At 42.3% G+C, this 23,654-nt stretch overlaps 1 protein-coding gene across 4 annotated transcripts in view; it reads right to left on the reverse strand.

Annotated features, from left to right (window-relative positions):
* The window catches only part of LOC138638736 (cytochrome P450 2B4-like), a 509,280-nt gene extending 486,391 nt beyond the window's left edge, over nt 1–22,889 (reverse strand). Inside the window, exons 1-2 of one of the 4 annotated variants that reach the window (XM_069728278.1) lie at nt 22,840–22,874; nt 22,516–22,640 (exon numbers count right to left, since the gene is read on the reverse strand). In XM_069728278.1, coding sequence (XP_069584379.1) covers nt 22,516–22,617 — 102 coding nt within the window. In that variant the 5' untranslated portion in view covers nt 22,618–22,640; nt 22,840–22,874. Of the gene's footprint in view, nt 1–20,983; nt 21,121–22,515; nt 22,641–22,839 lie in introns of those variants that run through there. The other 3 variants (XM_069728282.1, XM_069728281.1, XM_069728280.1) reach the window with 3 other exon arrangements.
* Between the last annotated feature and the right edge of the window lie 765 nt (nt 22,890–23,654).

Raw genomic sequence — 23,654 nt, forward strand, 5'->3', positions numbered from 1 at the left:
CCAAATTTAAAAAAAAAACACTAGGCTTTCTATGGCCCACTATTTAAGAGAGATGGCACACTCAGGACTGGCACACAAGCAGAAAGGCCAATATTAATCTCCCACTGTTTTTTTTTTTCAGCGAGAATTTAGATACCAAATTTTAAAAAAAAAAACACTAGGCTTTCTATGGCCCACTATTTAAGAGAGATGGCACACTCAGGACTGGCACACTAGCAGAAAGGCCAATATTAATCTCCCACTGTTTTTTTTTTCAGGGAGAATTTAGATACCAAATTTAAAAAAAAAAACACTAGGCTTTCTATGGCCCACTATTTAAGAGACATGGCACACTCAGGACTGGCACACAAGCAGAAAGGCCAATATTAATCTCCCACTGTTTTTATTTTTCAGGGAGAATTTAGATACCAAATTTAAAAAAAACTAGGCTTTCTATGGTCCACTATTTAAGAGAGATGGCACACTCAGGACTGGCACACAAGCAGAAAGGCCAATATTAATCTCACACTGTTTTTTTTATTTTTTAGGGAGAATTTAGATACCAAATTTAAAAAAAAAACACTAGGCTTTCTATGGCCCACTAATTAAGAGAGATGGCACACTCAGGACTGGCACACAAGCAGAAAGGCCAATATTAATCTCCCACTGTTTTTTTTTTTCAGGGAGAATTTAGATACCAAATTTAAAAAAAAAACACTAGGCTTTCTATGGCCCACTATTTAAGAGAGATGGCACACTCAGGACTGGCACACAAGCAGAAAGGCCAATATTAATCTCCCACTGTTTTTTTTATTTTTTAGGGAGAATTTAGATACGAAATTTAAAAAAAACCCTAGGCTTTCTGTGGCCCACTAATTAAGAGAGATGGCACACTCAGGACTGGCACACAAGCAGAAAGGCCAATATTAATCTCCCACTGTTTTTTTATTTTTCAGGGAGAATTTAGATACCAAATTTAAAAAAAAAAACATTAGGCTATCTATGGCCCACTATTTAAGAGAGATGGCACACTCAGGACTGGCACACAAGCAGAAAGGCCAATATTAATCTCCCACTGTTTTTTTTTTGTTCCAGGGAGAATTTAGATACCAAATTAAAAAAAAAACACTAGGCTTTCTATGGCCCACTATTTAAGAGAGATGGCACACTCAGGACTGGCACACAAGCAGAAAAGCCAATATTAATCTCCCACTGTTTTTTTTTTCAGGGAGAATTTAGATACCAAATTAAAAGAAAAAACACTAGGCTTTCTATTGCCCACTATTTAAGAGAGATGGCACACTCAGGACTGGCACACAAGCAGAAAGGCCAATATTAATCTCCCACTGTTTTTTTTTTCAGGGAGAATTTAGATACCAAATAAAAAAAAAAAACACTAGGCTTTCTATGGCCCACTATTTAAGAGAGATGGCACACTCAGGACTGGCACACAAGCAGAAAGGCCAATATTAATCTCCCACTGTTTTTTTTTTGTTCCAGGGAGAATTTAGATACCAAATTTAAAAAAAAAAACACGGGCTTTCTATGGCCCACTATTTAAGAGAGATGGCACACTCAGGACTGGCACACAAGCAGAAGGGCCAATATTAATCTCCCACTGTTTTTTTTATTTTTCAGGGAGAATTTAGATACCAAATTTAAAAAAAAAAACACTAGGCTTTCTATGGCCCACTATTTAAGAGAGATGGCACATTCAGGACTGGCACACAAGCAGAAAGGCCAATATTAATCTCCCACTGTTTTTTTTTTCAGGGAGAATTTAGATACCAAATTAAAAAAAAAACACTAGGCTTTCTATGGCCCACTATTTAAGAGAGATGGCACACTCAGAACTGGCACACAAGCAGAAAGGCCAATATTAATCTCCCACTGTTTTTTTTTTCAGGGAGAATTTAGATACCAAATTTAAAAAAAAAACACTAGGCTTTCTATGGCCCACTATTTAAGAGAGATGGCACACTCAGGACTGGCACACAAGCAGAAAGGCCAATATTAATCTCCCACTGTTTTTATTTTTCAGGGAGAATTTAGATACCAAATTTAAAAAAAAACCTAGACTTTCTATGGCCCACTATTTAAGAGAGATGGCACACTCAGGACTAGCACACAAGCAGAAAGGCCAATATTAATCTCCCACTGTTTCTTTTTTTCAGCGAGAATTTAGATACCAAATTTAAAAAAAAAACACTAGGCTTTCTATGGCCCACTATTTAAGAGAGATGGCACACTCAGTACTGGCACACTAGCAGAAAGGCCAATATTAATCTCCCACTGTTTTTTTTTTCAGGGAGAATTTAGATACCAAATTTAAAAAAAAAACACTAGGCTTTCTATTGCCCACTATTTAAGAGAGATGGCACACTCAGGACTGGCACACAAGCAGAAAGGCCAATATTAATCTCCCACTGTTTTTTTTTTTCAGCGAGAATTTAGATACCAAATTTAAAAAAAAAAACACTAGGCTTTTTATGGCCCACTATTTAAGAGAGATGGCACACTCAGGACTGGCACTCTAGCAGAAAGGCCAATATTAATCTCCCACTGTTTTTTTTTTTCAGGGAGAATTTAGATACCAAATTTAAAAAAAAAACACTAGGCTTTCTATGGCCCACTATTTAAGAGAGATGGCACACTCAGTACTGGCACACAAGCAGAAAGGCCAATATTAATCTCCCACTGTTTTTATTTTTCAGGGAGAATTTAGATACCAAATTTAAAAAAAACTAGGCTTTCTATGGTCCACTATTTAAGAGAGATGGCACACTCAGGACTGGCACACAAGCAGAAAGGCCAATATTAATCTCCCACTGTTTTTTTTATTTTTTAGGGAGAATTTAGATACCAAATTTTAAAAAAAAACCTAGGCTTTCTATGGCCCACTAATTAAGAGAGATGGCACACTCAGGACTGGCACACAAGCAGAAAGGCCAATATTAATCTCCCACTGTTTTTTTTATTTTTCAGGGAGAATTTAGATACCAAATTTAAAAAAAAAAACACTGGGCTTTCTATGGCCCACAATTTAAGAGAGATGGCACACTCAGGACTGGCACACAAGCAGAAAGGCCAATATTAATCTCCCACTGTTTTTATTTTTCAGGGAGAATTTAGATACCAAATTTAAAAAAAAAAACCTAGGCTTTCTATGGCCCACTATTTAAGAGAGATGGCACACTCAGGACTAGCACACAAGCAGAAAGGCCAATATTAATCTCCCACTGTTTTTTTTTTTCAGGGAGAATTTAGATACCAAATTAAAAAAAAACTCTAGGCTTTCTATGGCCCACTATTTAAGAGAAATGGCACACTCAGGACTGGCACACAAGCAGAAAGGCCAATATTAATCTCCCACTGTTTTTTTTTGTTCCAGGGAGAATTTAGATACCAAATTTAAAAAAAAACACTAGGCTTTCTATGGCCCACAATTTAAGAGAGATGGCACACTCAGGACTGGCACACAAGCAGAAAAGCCAATATTAATCTCCCACTGTTTTTTTTTTCAGGGAGAATTTAGATACCAAATTAAAAGAAAAAACACTAGGCTTTCTATTGCCCACTATTTAAGAGAGATGGCACACTCAGGACTGGCACACAAGCAGAAAGGCCAATATTAATCTCCCACTGTTTTTTTTTTCAGGGAGAATTTAGATACCAAATTTAAAAAAAAAAACACTAGGCTTTCTATGGCCCACTATTTAAGAGAGATGGCACACTCAGGACTGGCACACAAGCAGAAAGGCCAATATTAATCTCCCACTGTTTTTTTTTGTTCCAGGGAGAATTTAGATACTAAATTTAAAAAAAAAACACGGGCTTTCTATGGCCCACTATTTAAGAGAGATGGCACACTCAGGACTGGCACACAAGCAGAAAGGCCAATATTAATCTCCCACTGTTTTTTTTATTTTTCAGGGAGAATTTAGATACCAAATTAAAAAAAAAACACTAGGCTTTCTATGGCCCACTATTTAAGAGAGATGGCACACTCAGGACTGGCACACAAGCAGAAAGGCCAATATTAGTCTCCCACTGTTTTTTTTTTCAGGGAGAATTTAGATACCAAATTTAAAAAAAAAACACTAGGCTTTCTATGGCCCACTATTTAAGAGAGATGGCACACTCAGGACTGGCACACAAGCAGAAAGGCCAATATTAATCTCCCACTGTTTTTTTTTTTCAGCGAGAATTTAGATACCAAATTTAAAAAAAAAAACACTAGGCTTTCTATGGCCCACTATTTAAGAGAGATGGCACACTCAGGACTGGCACACTAGCAGAAAGGCCAATATTAATCTCCCACTGTTTTTTTTTTCAGGGAGAATTTAGATACCAAATTTAAAAAAAAAAACACTAGGCTTTCTATGGCCCACTATTTAAGAGAGATGGCACACTCAGGACTGGCACACAAGCAGAAAGGCCAATATTAATCTCCCACTGTTTTTTTTTTTCAGCGAGAATTTAGATACCAAATTTAAAAAAAAAAACACTAGGCTTTTTATGGCCCACTATTTAAGAGAGATGGCACACTCAGGACTGGCACTCTAGCAGAAAGGCCAATATTAATCTCCCACTGTTTTTTTTTTTCAGGGAGAATTTAGATACCAAATTTAAAAAAAAAACACTAGGCTTTCTATGGCCCACTATTTAAGAGAGATGGCACACTCAGTACTGGCACACAAGCAGAAAGGCCAATATTAATCTCCCACTGTTTTTATTTTTCAGGGAGAATTTAGATACCAAATTTAAAAAAAACTAGGCTTTCTATGGTCCACTATTTAAGAGAGATGGCACACTCAGGACTGGCACACAAGCAGAAAGGCCAATATTAATCTCCCACTGTTTTTTTTATTTTTTAGGGAGAATTTAGATACCAAATTTTAAAAAAAAACCTAGGCTTTCTATGGCCCACTAATTAAGAGAGATGGCACACTCAGGACTGGCACACAAGCAGAAAGGCCAATATTAATCTCCCACTGTTTTTTTTATTTTTCAGGGAGAATTTAGATACCAAATTTAAAAAAAAAACCACTGGGCTTTCTATGGCCCACAATTTAAGAGAGATGGCACACTCAGGACTGGCACACAAGCAGAAAGGCCAATATTAATCTCCCACTGTTTTTATTTTTCAGGGAGAATTTAGATACCAAATTTTAAAAAAAAAACCTAGGCTTTCTATGGCCCACTATTTAAGAGAGATGGCACACTCAGGACTAGCACACAAGCAGAAAGGCCAATATTAATCTCCCACTGTTTTTTTTTTTCAGGGAGAATTTAGATACCAAATTAAAAAAAAACTCTAGGCTTTCTATGGCCCACTATTTAAGAGAAATGGCACACTCAGGACTGGCACACAAGCAGAAAGGCCAATATTAATCTCCCACTGTTTTTTTTTGTTCCAGGGAGAATTTAGATACCAAATTTAAAAAAAAACACTAGGCTTTCTATGGCCCACAATTTAAGAGAGATGGCACACTCAGGACTGGCACACAAGCAGAAAAGCCAATATTAATCTCCCACTGTTTTTTTTTTTCAGGGAGAATTTAGATACCAAATTAAAAGAAAAAACACTAGGCTTTCTATTGCCCACTATTTAAGAGAGATGGCACACTCAGGACTGGCACACAAGCAGAAAGGCCAATATTAATCTCCCACTGTTTTTTTTTTCAGGGAGAATTTAGATACCAAATTTAAAAAAAAAAACACTAGGCTTTCTATGGCCCACTATTTAAGAGAGATGGCACACTCAGGACTGGCACACAAGCAGAAAGGCCAATATTAATCTCCCACTGTTTTTTTTTGTTCCAGGGAGAATTTAGATACTAAATTTAAAAAAAAAACACGGGCTTTCTATGGCCCACTATTTAAGAGAGATGGCACACTCAGGACTGGCACACAAGCAGAAAGGCCAATATTAATCTCCCACTGTTTTTTTTATTTTTCAGGGAGAATTTAGATACCAAATTAAAAAAAAAAACACTAGGCTTTCTATGGCCCACTATTTAAGAGAGATGGCACACTCAGGACTGGCACACAAGCAGAAAGGCCAATATTAGTCTCCCACTGTTTTTTTTTTCAGGGAGAATTTAGATACCAAATTTAAAAAAAAAACACTAGGCTTTCTATGGCCCACTATTTAAGAGAGATGGCACACTCAGGACTGGCACACAAGCAGAAAGGCCAATATTAATCTCCCACTGTTTTTTTTTTTCAGCGAGAATTTAGATACCAAATTTTAAAAAAAAAAACACTAGGCTTTCTATGGCCCACTATTTAAGAGAGATGGCACACTCAGGACTGGCACACTAGCAGAAAGGCCAATATTAATCTCCCACTGTTTTTTTTTTCAGGGAGAATTTAGATACCAAATTTAAAAAAAAAAACACTAGGCTTTCTATGGCCCACTATTTAAGAGACATGGCACACTCAGGACTGGCACACAAGCAGAAAGGCCAATATTAATCTCCCACTGTTTTTATTTTTCAGGGAGAATTTAGATACCAAATTTAAAAAAAACTAGGCTTTCTATGGTCCACTATTTAAGAGAGATGGCACACTCAGGACTGGCACACAAGCAGAAAGGCCAATATTAATCTCACACTGTTTTTTTTATTTTTTAGGGAGAATTTAGATACCAAATTTAAAAAAAAAACACTAGGCTTTCTATGGCCCACTAATTAAGAGAGATGGCACACTCAGGACTGGCACACAAGCAGAAAGGCCAATATTAATCTCCCACTGTTTTTTTTTTTCAGGGAGAATTTAGATACCAAATTTAAAAAAAAAACACTAGGCTTTCTATGGCCCACTATTTAAGAGAGATGGCACACTCAGGACTGGCACACAAGCAGAAAGGCCAATATTAATCTCCCACTGTTTTTTTTATTTTTTAGGGAGAATTTAGATACGAAATTTAAAAAAAACCCTAGGCTTTCTGTGGCCCACTAATTAAGAGAGATGGCACACTCAGGACTGGCACACAAGCAGAAAGGCCAATATTAATCTCCCACTGTTTTTTTATTTTTCAGGGAGAATTTAGATACCAAATTTAAAAAAAAAAACATTAGGCTATCTATGGCCCACTATTTAAGAGAGATGGCACACTCAGGACTGGCACACAAGCAGAAAGGCCAATATTAATCTCCCACTGTTTTTTTTTTGTTCCAGGGAGAATTTAGATACCAAATTAAAAAAAAAACACTAGGCTTTCTATGGCCCACTATTTAAGAGAGATGGCACACTCAGGACTGGCACACAAGCAGAAAAGCCAATATTAATCTCCCACTGTTTTTTTTTTCAGGGAGAATTTAGATACCAAATTAAAAGAAAAAACACTAGGCTTTCTATTGCCCACTATTTAAGAGAGATGGCACACTCAGGACTGGCACACTAGCAGAAAGGCCAATATTAATCTCCCACTGTTTTTTTTTTCAGGGAGAATTTAGATACCAAATAAAAAAAAAAAAACACTAGGCTTTCTATGGCCCACTATTTAAGAGAGATGGCACACTCAGGACTGGCACACAAGCAGAAAGGCCAATATTAATCTCCCACTGTTTTTTTTTTGTTCCAGGGAGAATTTAGATACCAAATTTAAAAAAAAAAACACGGGCTTTCTATGGCCCACTATTTAAGAGAGATGGCACACTCAGGACTGGCACACAAGCAGAAGGGCCAATATTAATCTCCCACTGTTTTTTTTATTTTTCAGGGAGAATTTAGATACCAAATTTAAAAAAAAAAACACTAGGCTTTCTATGGCCCACTATTTAAGAGAAATGGCACATTCAGGACTGGCACACAAGCAGAAAGGCCAATATTAATCTCCCACTGTTTTTTTTTTCAGGGAGAATTTAGATACCAAATTAAAAAAAAAACACTAGGCTTTCTATGGCCCACTATTTAAGAGAGATGGCACACTCAGAACTGGCACACAAGCAGAAAGGCCAATATTAATCTCCCACTGTTTTTTTTTTCAGGGAGAATTTAGATACCAAATTTAAAAAAAAAACACTAGGCTTTCTATGGCCCACTATTTAAGAGAGATGGCACACTCAGGACTGGCACACAAGCAGAAAGGCCAATATTAATCTCCCACTGTTTTTATTTTTCAGGGAGAATTTAGATACCAAATTTAAAAAAAAACCTAGACTTTCTATGGCCCACTATTTAAGAGAGATGGCACACTCAGGACTAGCACACAAGCAGAAAGGCCAATATTAATCTCCCACTGTTTCTTTTTTTCAGCGAGAATTTAGATACCAAATTTAAAAAAAAAACACTAGGCTTTCTATGGCCCACTATTTAAGAGAGATGGCACACTCAGTACTGGCACACTAGCAGAAAGGCCAATATTAATCTCCCACTGTTTTTTTTTTCAGGGAGAATTTAGATACCAAATTTAAAAAAAAAACACTAGGCTTTCTATTGCCCACTATTTAAGAGAGATGGCACACTCAGGACTGGCACACAAGCAGAAAGGCCAATATTAATCTCCCACTGTTTTTTTTTTTCAGCGAGAATTTAGATACCAAATTTAAAAAAAAAAACACTAGGCTTTTTATGGCCCACTATTTAAGAGAGATGGCACACTCAGGACTGGCACTCTAGCAGAAAGGCCAATATTAATCTCCCACTGTTTTTTTTTTTCAGGGAGAATTTAGATACCAAATTTAAAAAAAAAACACTAGGCTTTCTATGGCCCACTATTTAAGAGAGATGGCACACTCAGTACTGGCACACAAGCAGAAAGGCCAATATTAATCTCCCACTGTTTTTATTTTTCAGGGAGAATTTAGATACCAAATTTAAAAAAAACTAGGCTTTCTATGGTCCACTATTTAAGAGAGATGGCACACTCAGGACTGGCACACAAGCAGAAAGGCCAATATTAATCTCCCACTGTTTTTTTTATTTTTTAGGGAGAATTTAGATACCAAATTTTAAAAAAAAACCTAGGCTTTCTATGGCCCACTAATTAAGAGAGATGGCACACTCAGGACTGGCACACAAGCAGAAAGGCCAATATTAATCTCCCACTGTTTTTTTTATTTTTCAGGGAGAATTTAGATACCAAATTTAAAAAAAAAAACACTGGGCTTTCTATGGCCCACAATTTAAGAGAGATGGCACACTCAGGACTGGCACACAAGCAGAAAGGCCAATATTAATCTCCCACTGTTTTTATTTTTCAGGGAGAATTTAGATACCAAATTTAAAAAAAAAAACCTAGGCTTTCTATGGCCCACTATTTAAGAGAGATGGCACACTCAGGACTAGCACACAAGCAGAAAGGCCAATATTAATCTCCCACTGTTTTTTTTTTTCAGGGAGAATTTAGATACCAAATTAAAAAAAAACTCTAGGCTTTCTATGGCCCACTATTTAAGAGAAATGGCACACTCAGGACTGGCACACAAGCAGAAAGGCCAATATTAATCTCCCACTGTTTTTTTTTGTTCCAGGGAGAATTTAGATACCAAATTTAAAAAAAAACACTAGGCTTTCTATGGCCCACAATTTAAGAGAGATGGCACACTCAGGACTGGCACACAAGCAGAAAAGCCAATATTAATCTCCCACTGTTTTTTTTTTCAGGGAGAATTTAGATACCAAATTAAAAGAAAAAACACTAGGCTTTCTATTGCCCACTATTTAAGAGAGATGGCACACTCAGGACTGGCACACAAGCAGAAAGGCCAATATTAATCTCCCACTGTTTTTTTTTTCAGGGAGAATTTAGATACCAAATTTAAAAAAAAAAACACTAGGCTTTCTATGGCCCACTATTTAAGAGAGATGGCACACTCAGGACTGGCACACAAGCAGAAAGGCCAATATTAATCTCCCACTGTTTTTTTTTGTTCCAGGGAGAATTTAGATACTAAATTTAAAAAAAAAACACGGGCTTTCTATGGCCCACTATTTAAGAGAGATGGCACACTCAGGACTGGCACACAAGCAGAAAGGCCAATATTAATCTCCCACTGTTTTTTTTATTTTTCAGGGAGAATTTAGATACCAAATTAAAAAAAAAAACACTAGGCTTTCTATGGCCCACTATTTAAGAGAGATGGCACACTCAGGACTGGCACACAAGCAGAAAGGCCAATATTAGTCTCCCACTGTTTTTTTTTTCAGGGAGAATTTAGATACCAAATTTAAAAAAAAAACACTAGGCTTTCTATGGCCCACTATTTAAGAGAGATGGCACACTCAGGACTGGCACACAAGCAGAAAGGCCAATATTAATCTCCCACTGTTTTTTTTTTTCAGCGAGAATTTAGATACCAAATTTTAAAAAAAAAACACTAGGCTTTCTATGGCCCACTATTTAAGAGAGATGGCACACTCAGGACTGGCACACTAGCAGAAAGGCCAATATTAATCTCCCACTGTTTTTTTTTTCAGGGAGAATTTAGATACCAAATTTAAAAAAAAAAACACTAGGCTTTCTATGGCCCACTATTTAAGAGACATGGCACACTCAGGACTGGCACACAAGCAGAAAGGCCAATATTAATCTCCCACTGTTTTTATTTTTCAGGGAGAATTTAGATACCAAATTTAAAAAAAACTAGGCTTTCTATGGTCCACTATTTAAGAGAGATGGCACACTCAGGACTGGCACACAAGCAGAAAGGCCAATATTAATCTCACACTGTTTTTTTTATTTTTTAGGGAGAATTTAGATACCAAATTTAAAAAAAACACTAGGCTTTCTATGGCCCACTAATTAAGAGAGATGGCACACTCAGGACTGGCACACAAGCAGAAAGGCCAATATTAATCTCCCACTGTTTTTTTTTTTTCAGGGAGAATTTAGATACCAAATTTAAAAAAAAAACAAATCACGGGGATTTATATGGCCCACTATTTAAGAGAGATGGCACACTCAGGACTGGCACTCTAGCAGAAATGCCAATCTTAATCTCCCACAACTTATTTTTTTAGGGAGAATTAAAAACAAACAAAAAAAAAAGGGACTGTCCCACAATTACTATCTCCCTGCAGTAATCTCAGCCAGGTATGGCAGGCAGCAATAAGAAGGAGTGGACTGCTGCACAAATTAAATCAAAAGTGTGGACAAACAAAAAAAATTGCTGTGCAGAAAGGAAGGAACAACAGGATTTGTGCTTTGAAAAAAGCAGTTGGTTTGCACAGCGGCATACACACAGCAATGCAGCTATCAGGGAGCCTTCTAGGGCAGCCCAATGAGCTACAGCGCTGAGGAAAAAAAAATGTAGCTTCCACTGTCCCTGCAAACAAAAGGTGGTGTTGGACAGTGGAAATCGCTACGGCACAAGCGGTTGGTGTTTAATGAACCCTGCCTAACACTATCCCTGCTTCTGACGAAGCGGCAGCAACCTCTCCCTATGTTCAGATCAGTAGCAGTAAGATGGCGGTCGGCGGGAACGCCTCTTTATAGCCCCTGTGACGCCGCAGACAGTAAGCCAATCACTGCAATGCCCTTCTCTAAGATGGTGGGGACCAGGACCTATGTCATCACGCTGCCCACACTCTGCGTCCACCTTCATTGGCTGAGAAATGGCGCTTTTAGCGTCATTGAAACGCGACTTTGGCGTGAAAGTCGCGTACCACATGGCCGACCCCACACAGGGATCGGGTCGGGTTTCGTGAAACCCGACTGTGCCAAAAGTCGGCGACTTTTGAAAATGAACGATCCGTTTCGCTCAACCCTATCCACCACCACTACCATCATTACCAGCTGGCAATGAACGCCCACGGCCACGACCTCTTCCACCAGACTTCCTCATTGTTTGCAAAATGTAACCAAAGTAACGGTATTTGTTACTGTAAAACAACTTACAAAGTGAACTCAAACTTCTGTAGGATTTAGATATCCCTTTATAGGTCGGTGAGACTGCAAGGAAAATCAGTCACAATGTTACACACTCGGTTTTCTGTGGCACAAAATGAGACAGATGCCACACACGCAGGGCTGGCACTGAAGCACAAATACCAATATTAATCTCCCACTATTTTTTTTTTTTCAGGGAGAATTTAAAAAACAAAAAACAGACATTAGGCTTTCTGTGGCCCACAATTTGAGAGAGATGGCACACACGACTGGCACTCAAGCACAAATGCCAATATTAATCTCCCACTATTTATTTTTTTTCAGGGAGAATTTTAAAAACAAAAAACAAAAAAACAGACACTAGGCTTGCTGTGGCCCACAATTTGAGAGAGATGGTACACACGACTGGCACTCAAGCACAAATGCCAATATTAATCTCCCACTATTTATTTTTTTTCAGGGAGAATTTAAAAACCAAAAAACAAAAAAGCAGACACTAGGCTTTCTGTGGCCGACAATTTGAGAGAGATGGCACACACGACTGGCACTCACGCACAAATGCCAATATTATTCTCCCAATATTTATTTTTTTTTCAGGGAGAATTTAAAAAACAAAAAACAAAAAAACAGACACTAGGCTTTCTGTGGCTCTCAATTTGAGAGAGATGGCACACACGACTGGCACTCAAGCACAAATGCCAATATTAATCTCCCATTTTTTTTTTTAAAGGGAGAATTAAAAAAAAAAAAAAACAGTATTATAGACACTAGGCTTTCTGTGGCCCACAATTTGAGAGAGATGCCACACACGCAGGACTGTCACTCGAGCAAAAATGCCAATATTAATCTCCCATATTTTTTTTTTTAAAGGGAGAATTAAAAACCACAAATAAACAGTATTGCAGACACTAGGCTTTCTGTGGCCCACAATTTGAGAGAGATGCCACACACGCAGGACTGTCACTCAAGCACAAATGGGAGAATTGTCAAGAAATCAGGCCCAGTATTACACACTAGGCTTTCTGTGCCCCAAAATTGGAGAGAGATGGCACACACAGGACTGGCACTCTAGCAGAAATGCCAATCTTAATCTCCCAATACTTTTTTTGTTAGGGAGAATTGCCAAGAAATCAGGCCCAGTATTACACACTAGGCTTTCTGTGATCCAAAATTGGAGAGAGATGGCACACACAGGACTGGCACTCTAGCAGAAATGCCAATCTTAATCTCCCACTACTTTTTTTTTGTTAGGGAGAATTGCCAAGAAATCAGGCCCAGTTTTACACACTAGGCTTTCTGTGCCCCAAAATTGGAGAGAGATGGCACACACAGGACTGGCACTCTAGCAGAAATGCCAATCTTAATCTCCCAATACTTTTTTTGTTAGGGAGAATTGCCAAGAAATCAGGCCCAGTATTACACACTAGGCTTTCTGTGATCCAAAATTGGAGAGAGATGGCACACACAGGACTGGCACTCTAGCAGAAATGCCAATCTTAATCTCCCACTACTTTTTTTTGTTAGGGAGAATTGCCAAGAAATCATGGCCAGTATTACACACTAGGCGTTCTGTGCTCCAAAATTGAAGAATGATGGCACACACAGGACTGGCACTCTAGCAGAAATGCCAATCTTAATCTCCCACTATTTTTTTTTAAGGGAGAATTAAAAAAAAAAAAGGATTATAGACACTAGGCTTTCTGTGCCACACAATTGGAGAGAGATGGCACACACGACTGGCACTCAAGCACGAATGCCAAGATTAATCTCCCACTATTTATTTTTTTTTTTCAGGGAGAATTTAAAAAAAAAAAAAAACAGGGACTGTCCTACAATTACTATCTCCCTGCAATAATCTCAGCAAGGTATGGCAGGCAGCAATAACAAGGAGTGGACTACTGCACAAATTAAATCAAAAGTGTGGACAAACAAACAAGATAGCTGTGCAGAAAGGAAGGAACAACAGAATTTGTGCTTTGAAAAAAGCAGTTGGTTTGCACAGCGGCATACACACAGCAATGCAGCTATCAGGGAGCCTTCTAGGGCAGCCCAATGAGCTACAGCGCTGAGGAAAAAAAATGTAGCTTCCACTGTCCCTGCAAACAAAAGGTGGTGTTGGACAGTGTAAATCGCTACAGCACAAGCGGTTTGGGGGTGAATGTACCCTGCCTAACGCTATCCCTGCTTCTGACGAAGCGGCAGCAACCTCTCCCTATGCTCAGATCAGCAGCAGTAACATGGCGGTCGACGGGAACGCTCTTTTATAGCCCCTGTGATGCCGAAGACAGCAAGCCAATCACTGCAATGCCCTTCTGTAAGATGGTGGGGACCAGGACCTATGTCATCACGCTGCCCACACTCTGCGTCCACCTTCATTGGCTGAGAAATGGCGCTTTTCACGTCATTGAAACGCGACTTTGGCGCGAAGGTTGCGTACCGCATGGCCGACCCCACACAGGGATCGGGTCGGGTTTCATGAAACCCGACTTTGCCAAAAGTTGGAGACTTATGAAAATGAACGACCCGTTTCGCTCAACCCTAGTGTTTAATATGCAAAAAAAAGGGGGATATGACATGGTTTACTGTATGTAAACCATGTCTCATATCATGTCGGGTTTTGGCAAGAGAAATGAAAAGCCGGTAATTGAATTACCGGCTTTTCTGCTATATCGCCCTGAAGGAAATGAAAACAAAAAAAAAACCCATAGACTTACATTGGGTTTCGGCCGATCCCCGACCCAGTGTTAGGGCTAGCGGAACGCACCAAATAATAAGACAGATAGTGTATGGTGCGTTCGCAGCCCGGGGTCCACCGTGCAGAGATGGAACCTGCTGCCAAGTAATGACGGACTATATGGCGGTACTCATAAGTATACACACGTGGGTTAAACTTCACCCAGCGTGAAGGAAGCGATCCTGTTGCGTCACAGGACCGCGGTACCGCACATAGAGCGCGAGCAAGTAGTCAGCGAACTCAACTCCAACTAGGATTGAAGTCCGATTAGACACTTGCTGGCACAACACCGCAACTGGGTGTGTAAGGAAACTAAATAATAATATTAAGGCACAAGAGTACATGCGGCGCCGCACTGACGAACGCCACTAACCACCCAGGCTTGGGTAAGGAAAGCACAGAGGAAGTGCACGGCGCCGTACTGGCGGTCACAGCAACTGGACGCTGTAATGTGTGATTCGTGCTGTAGGATAAGTCGGGCGCTAGATAGCAAACATACACCTTCCGCGAACAGACATTCAATAGGGAGGGTTATTTAAAGAGCGACTTTCACTCACAACATACACACATTAACAATTGTACACTAGCGCATGGCCGTGCGGTCATGCGCAGTTTATATAGTTGCAGCACAGGAAGTGGCCACAGAAACTTTGCCCATCCAAGACCTGCCAAGAGAACCAATGGAATGTGCTGCAGAGCCTGAGCACATGACCCTCGATCTCCAACGGGAGATCTTGCCCTGGGCATGCTCAGTGTGTGCAGACAAGGACTTAGTCCCAGAGAAGTCCGCTCGCTGCTGAACAGCACTGGCTTTAATGGCAGAAGCTGAAGAAGCAGCAGCAACTCTCTGTACAGAGTGAGACTCCACTGCGGCTGGATAAGAATGGGAGACCGCAGCGGAGATGGCTCGAGATTCCCCCTGTGCAGAAGCGGGAACTCGAGACCTAACATTACCCCCCCTCCTAGGGCCCCCCCTACTTGGGCCTCGCTACGCTCAAAGGCAGCAATGAGCTGTGGGGCCCGAATGTTTTCAGCAGGCTCCCATGACCTGTCCTCTGGGCCATAACCCTTCCAATCCACCAGATAGAACTTATTGCCGCGTACCACCTTGCACCCCAAAATAGCGTTCACCTCGTAATCGTCCGTAGACGAACCCGATGTCCCGGCAGATGACTCGGAAAACCGGGACATGTATACGGGTTTCAAGAGGGACACATGAAAGGTGTCGTTGATACCCAAGCGTGGAGGAAGAGCCAAACGGTAGACCACAGGATTAACCTGTTTGAGAACCTTGAAGGGACCCAAGTAGCGAGGAGCAAACTTAGTGGACTCAACTCGCAGCCTGATGTTACGGGCGGAGAGCCACACCAAGTCGCCAGGAGCAAAGGTCGGAGCGGGGTGCCGATGAACATCGGCGGAGGACCTCATTCTCTCCTTGGAGGCCCGAATGGCATCCTGCGTGCGGTCCCAAATGTCCTGTGCCTCCACAGCCCAGTCTGCCACCCTGGAGTCAGCAGAAGACACAGGCATGGGCACAGGAACACGCGGATGCTGGCCGTAATTTAGGAGGAATGGAGTCTGACCGGTGGAGTCGGCTACGGCATTGTTAAGTGCAAACTCTGCCCACAGTAGCAAGGATGCCCAGTCATCCTGCCTGGCAGAAACAAAATGTTGTAAATATGTGACCAAGGTCTGGTTGGCCCTCTCTACCAACCCATTCGTCTCGGGATGATATGCCGAAGAGAGATTCAACTCAATACTGAGTAGACGACAAAGCTCTCTCCAGAATCGAGACGCAAACTGGGGACCCCGGTCACTAACAATTTTGTCTGGCATACCGTGTAGGCGAAAGATATGCTTGACGAACAAGACAGCCAACGCCCGTGCAGAAGGTAGCCGTGGAAGAAGCACCAAGTGCTCCTTTTTGGAAAAATGGTCGGTGATCACCCAGATAATGGTGCAGTTACGAGACTTGGGTAAGCCCACCACAAAGTCCATCCCGACCATCTCCCAGGGCCTGTCCGCCACCGGCAGAGGATAAAGCAAACCAGCTGGCCGTTGCCGAGGAGTCTTGTTCTTGGCGCAAGAGACACACGCCCGAACATACTCTGCGACATCACGAGCCATATGCGGCCACCAGTACGTCCTCGCCAGTAACTCAGATATCCTTTTGGTACCAAAATGTCCACCCACCCTGGACGAGTGTGCCCAAGAAAGAACCTCCGGTCGCAAATTGGATGGAACAAAAGTCTTGCCCGGGGGCACAGACTCTAGCGAAACCGGGGCCACAGTTCTCAAGCTCTCGGTGGGGACAATAAGCCGAGGCTCCTCCTCCTCCTCCACAGATGACACAACGGAGCGAGAGAGAGCGTTGGCCCGAATGTTCTTCTCCCCAGAAAGAAAATGGAGGGTGAAATGAAACCGGGAGAAGAATAAGGACCATCTGGCCTGGCAAGAATTCAACCGCTGGGCTGTCTGCAGGTACACCAAATTTTTATGGTCTGTGAAGACTTGGAAGGGAATAAGTGCTCCATCCAAGAGATGTCTCCACTCCGAGAAAGCCAACTTCATGGCTAGCAACTCCCTGTCCCCGATGGAATAATTCCTCTCTGCTGGTGAGAAGGTCTTGGAGAAAAAGAAGCAAGGATGCTTCCGACCTTGAGCATCCTTTTGGAAGAGGACTGCTCCAGCACCAACAGAAGAGGCATCCACCTCCATGATAAATGGCTTATCAACATCGGGGCGATGTAGGATGGGAGCGCTAGCGAAGTGTGACTTTATAGAGTTAAAGGCCTTGGAGACCTCCTCAGACCACAATTTGGGATTCGCCCCCTTCTTGGTGAGGGCAACCAAGGGAGCTACCAAAGTTGAGAAGTGCGGAATGAACTGGCGATAATAATTAATGAACCCCATAAAGCGCTGCACCGCTTTAAGAGAATGGGGTTCCTGCCAGTCCATCACAGCCTGTAGTTTGGCAGGATCCATAGCCAATCCCTGGGCAGAGATGATGTAGCCTAGGAAAGGTAAGGACTCCTGCTCAAACATACACTTCTCCAACTTGGCATAGAGGGAGTTTGCCCGTAGGAGGTCGAAGACTTTGCAAACATCTCTCCGGTGGGAGTCAATATCTGGAGAGTAGATGAGAATATCATCCAGATAGACTACGACCGAGGTGGAAAGCATATCCTGGAAGATATCGTTCACAAAGTCTTGGAAAATGGCTGGAGCATTACAGAGCCCGAAGGGCATCACCAGATATTCATAGTGCCCATCCCTGGTGTTAAAAGCCGTCTTCCATTCGTCCCCCTCAGGGATGCGAATCAGGTTGTAAGCACCCCGCAGATCTAGTTTAGTAAATACCCTTGCTCCCCGAAGCCTATCGAAGAGCTCAGATATCAAGGGCAAAGGATACTTATTCTTAACGGTGATGGCATTAAGACCCCTGTAGTCTATGCATGGACGCAATTCCCCATTCTTCTTCTGCACGAAGAAGAACCCTGCCCCAGCAGGTGACACTGACTTCCTAATGAATCCTCTTGCCAGATTTTCCTGGATGTACTGTGACATTGCCTCCATCTCCGGGAGAGATAGCGGATAGACTCGACCCCGGGGAGGCTCAGCACCAGGCAAGAGATCAATAGGACAGTCATAGGGGCGATGGGGCGGAAGGATCTCCGCCGCCTTTTTGGAGAACACGTCTGCATAAGACCAATACTGCTTGGGGAGAGAGGAAAGATCTGCCGGTACCTCTGTAGTAGCAACCTGAACGCACTCCCTCTGACACCTACCCCCACAAGATTCGCCCCATCCCAGGATTCTGCCAGAGGACCACTCGATATGAGGAGAGTGGTACCGTAGCCAAGGTATTCCCAACAGGACCTCATCAATTCCCTCAGGAATGACGAGCAGAGATATAATCTCCTGATGAGATGGCGACATGGACAGAGTAAAAGGGATGGTCTGGTGTGTTATCTGTGAGGGCAGTGTCGACCCATTCACCACTCGTACCGTTACTGGTTGAGCTAGCATAACCAGGGGTATTGCGTGACGTTGGGCGAAGGCAGAAGACATAAAATTGCCCTCCGCCCCAGAATCCACGCAGAGCTCTACCGAGTGGGAGAATGAGCCTATAGTAATTGTCCCTTTAAAGGACAATTTAGAGGCAAACGTCGCCATGTCTAGTGTACCTCCACCTACTACCACTAGACGCTGACGTTTCCTCGACCGCTGAGAACATCTGGTGGCTAGATGTCCTGACTGCTGGCAAACATGACAGACCTTGAGTGCACAAGCGGTCCGGGACTTAGATCCCGCTTGTGACACTTCCCTGGCCTCATGTGACTCAGGAACCAGGACCGGAGATTCCAGAGGTTTGGCGAAGGTAGGAGCCAGCCGAAACCTCTGCCTACACTGGGCTCGCTCTATCCTCTGCTCGTTAAAACAGAGGTCAATTCGAGTGGAGACAGTTATTAACTCCTCCAGTGTGGCAGGAATCTCCCTAGTGGCCAGAGCGTCCTTAACGTGGTCAGCCAGGCCCCTCCAAAATATGGGGATAAGAGCTTTATCCAACCAATCCAGCTCTAAAGCTAAAGTGCGGAATTGGACGGCAAAATGACTGACCAAGGACTCACCCTGAGTTAATGCCAGCAGTTGGAGCGCAGTATCATGGGTGCCTTGAGGTCCTAAAAAGACCTGTTTCAGAGTGCTCAGAAACAGCGGAGCACTCTGCACCACATGATCACCACGCTCCCACAGCGGCGTAGCCCATTCCAACGCCCTGTCCGACAAGAGAGACACTATAAATACCACCTTAGCCCGCTCTGTGGGAAAACGTGCAGCCAGGAGCTCGAGGTGAATAGAGCACTGACTCACAAATCCCCTACAAAACTTGCTATCACCAGAAAATTTTTCTGGCAGCGGGAGGCGAGAAAATGTCGGAGCAGGGGTGGCAATGGACAGGGTTGCTGCAGCCACGCTAGCAGCCTGTACAGCAACTGCGGTAACATCCACAGCTGAGGTTGCGCTCTCAAGAGCCGCCAACCTACCCTCCAGCTGCTGGATATACCGCAAGGATTGCTGTTTGTCCGTCATTACTAGCCAGACCCTGGCGCTAGTGTAATGTTAGGGCTAGCGGAACGCACCAAATAATAAGACAGATAGAGTATGGTGCGTTCGCAGCCCGGGGTCCACCGTGCAGAGATGGAACCTGCTGCCAAGTAATGACGGACTATATGGCGGTACTCATAAGTATACACACGTGGGTTAAACTTCACCCAGCGTGAAGGAAGCGATCCTGTTGCGTCACAGGACCGCGGTACCGCACATAGAGCGCGAGCAAGTAGTCAGCGAACTCAACCCCAACTAGGATTGAAGTCCGATTAGACACTTGCTGGCACAACACCGCAACTGGGTGTGTAAGGAAACTAAATAATAATATTAAGGCACAAGAGTGCATGCGGTGCCGCACTGACGAACGCCACTAACCACCCAGGCTTGGGTAAGGAAAGCACAGAGGAAGTGCACGGCGCCGTACTGGCAGTCACAGCAACTGGACGCTGTAATGTGTGATTCGTGCTGTAGGATAAGTCGGGCGCTAGATAGCAAACATACACCTTCCGCGAACAGACATTCAATAGAGAGGGTTATTTAAAGAGCGACTTTCACTCACAACATACACACATTAACAATTGTACACTAGCGCATGGCCGTGCGGTCATGCACAGTTTATATAGTTGCAGCACAGGAAGTGGCCACAGAAACTTTGCCCTTCCAAGACCTGCCAAGAGGACCAATGGAATGTGCTGCAGAGCCTGAGCACATGACCCTCGATCTCCAACGGGAGATCTTGCCCTGGGCATGCTCAGTGTGTGCAGACAAGGACTTAGTCCCAGAGAAGTCCGCTCCCTGCTGACCAGCATTGGCTTTAATGGCAGAAGCTGAAGAAGCAGCATTAACTCTCTGTACAGAGTGAGACCGAGCAAGACGCTGGGACCGACGTCCCTGCTGAGCAGACTCCACTGCGGCTGGATAAGAATGGGAGACCGCAGCGGAGATGGCTCGAGATTCCCCCTGTGCAGAAGCGGGAACTCGAGACCTAACACCCCGGCTTTTCAATAGGATCGGCTGATTTCACTCGACCCGACTTTTGAGAAAGTCGGGTTTCGTGAAACCCGACTCGACCCTGAAAAACTAAAAGTCGCTCAACCCTAGCATCAACCACTGAGGACTCTCAATTCTAAATATTTTTTCTATAGAATTACATAGGCAGACTGAGGGGGTATGCAGCTGTGAAAGGTGGGAAGCTGCAAGGGGGATCGTTGCTGGAGCATGTCATTCATGTACCAAGGAGCTGCTGCAGAGCTCTGTATGTGGAACTAGAACAATAAGAAAGACATTATATTTCCTGACACGAACCTAAACTTACGTCTTACCAGATAGAGCCGTAATGTGTCCTCTCCCCACTTTATGGACAAGCACTCCTTCTCTATGACTGATATTTCGTACTCAGGTAGAGAACAGGGTGGTCCTCCTTGTGTATCTCCTGGGAAACGATTGCTCCTACCTAGACATCTGCGGCATCTGTTTGGAGTATAAATTGTTTCTTAAAGTCACGGGCAGATCATACTAAAACTAAGGGGTCAATTCACCAAAGTACTTTCTGCAGAATTCTGTCATAATTTGCTTTGAAAAGTTGCAAAATGTATGCACAACACAAAATTGAGCAAAAACTTTTGACGCTTTCACGGCAGCCTCAGCTAGCCTCACCAAAATGGGCACAGCTGAATCGGGTTTCAGATTGTCTAATTCATGTGGAGCTGTGGTATTCTCAATGTTAGACATGTCACTCTAGCCAGGGACTGGAGTCAGATTTCTGATGGGATTCTCAGGTGCTCCTAATTCATTATGAGGCATGCACCTCTAAGTTAATTAGGCCCCCTCTTAAAGTCTGGCAAGATAGATTTCAATCCCAATAAATTAAGGCCAAGATGGATTATTCTTGTGGTCGGTCTGTACCCCAACCCTTCCTCCTACCCTCAATATTGAGATCGCACAAATTTATTAGCAAGACAATGTAATTTTTTGAAAAATTCAATGTCTTGTGAATTAGAATTTCAACAGTCTGCAAATCTCTTTATGCAAAAGTTTCTAATATCGAAGGACAAAAGATGGGATTTTGTCCGTCATGAACATAACACTCACAGGTAAAGATAAAAGGGAAGACCTACTACAGGGAGATGCTGAACCCACACCCAACTGGTCACTGTACAAACTAAAAAAGACTCTGTCCGCACAACTCAAAAACACCACCTTGGACCTTGTTTCCCAAAAGGCAATCAAGAGGTTTCTCATACCTCTTGAGACCTCAAAGGTGAGATCACAACACACTGCCATCAAGAGAATAGGAAAATGTGCACGGACATTCAAAAACCCAGGGTGAGAAAATTAAAACATGTTCATATAAGGTAGAAAGGAAATGCTAAAGAGAGCCAAAAGAAAAAGGAACAAGTGTAACCTCCCAGAAACCTAAAGAGGTGAAATGAAGATGAACTGAAAAGGAAAATAAACAGACTCACTGCAGGAATTTAGCTGGTGCTTACCATGCAAGGTAAACCCCTTTGCTCAAAGTCTGGAACTCCAAAACCAAAGACCAATTAGAGGTATAGCCAGCAAGGAAGTACAGGGAAGTATGAGCAAATAAATATGAGCCCAGAAAGTGACGGGACAGACCAAACCAGATAAATGGAAAACACTAGGAGAAGAGAAAACCAAGAAGTGAGAGCAAAGAAAATTGGAACCATCAACATTTGGACAGAGAAGAAAAAGCAATAGCTCAGAATACTGTGAAACTGACCACGGAGCAACACGTCAGCAGATCAAATCCCTAAACTGGGCCATGTCACTGTCTTGATCTCTCAGATTCTTGCACTTGTCCTTTTTTCCGGCAATAAATCTGTCAGCTTACCTTTATACCTAATATATCTAAATCGTCAAGTACCAAAGTTACTTGATTGTCAATGTTCTTCATGTCACTTGTCAGTGATTTTACGGGAAGGCTACAATCCATGGCAGTCTGCTATGGTGCAAGTTCTAAAATGAATCAGTGAATGGATAAATAATAGTCAGAAATTAGCTTGTAAAACCATAAGACCCACTGTAGATTTCAAATATAAATAACAGCAAAATAATATATTCATTGCACCTAAAAATGTTTCTTACATTTATATTACATGCTTATACTATAATCAATGACATAACAGGTGTAAATATCAGCAGAGCCAGTTCTCACCGTGCAGTGTCAATCATCCAGCCAGATCTGTCTTATCTCTGAGTTGTGTGTTGTTGTAGTGAATATTTAAGCCCTCTACAGGCTGCTTATGTTAAAATGTGATTGAAGTCCATCCCATACATTACAATGTTGCTTTACGTAACCCATTAGAGCAGATTCACATGTGGTAGATTTTGGGGAAAATGTCACAATTTAATGCAGTTTTTTTGAGCGAATGATAGAATGGATTAAAAAAGAATAAAAGATATAAAATTAATGTAATACTCTGTACTTCCTACTATTGGAGCCATGTTTGGTTATGGCTCTAAAGCTGCATGAAGCTCAGTAGTTTTTATGTTAGTTTTTTCCATAAAGGATGCACCAGATGACACACTAAAACTGGGGATAAAAAACATTACAAAAAATATAATTTCCTATAAAACTACAACCATCTGGCTGCAGTTTTTCTTGCAGTAAAATAATTGCAAAAACCCTCTTCTAAGAGCTCATTCTCATGTCCATGTTTAAACACGTATGAGAAATAATGGTGTAATCAGTGTTGTGCATCAGTGTGTCCGTTTTTTACCATCAGTATGTTATCCGTTTTAGATAGTACAATGTCGCAGTGTGTAGTCCATGTATAAAGTTACAGAACATTCAATTAAGAGGTGGGTGTTGTACGTCGGGAGTTGACATGTCTCAGCAGTGGGTTACAGATCCCTGGGGCTGTTCCAGTTCAGGAGGCACATAGTGCGTCTGACGTTGCAGTTACTATGTCAGTCACAAGTTGTTTTCAGTAGAAGTCTACGAAATGCAACACAAAGGATATGTCTGCA

The sequence above is a fragment of the Ranitomeya imitator genome, chromosome 5, assembly GCF_032444005.1.
Source record: "Ranitomeya imitator isolate aRanImi1 chromosome 5, aRanImi1.pri, whole genome shotgun sequence".
Lineage (NCBI taxonomy): Eukaryota > Metazoa > Chordata > Amphibia > Anura > Dendrobatidae > Ranitomeya > Ranitomeya imitator.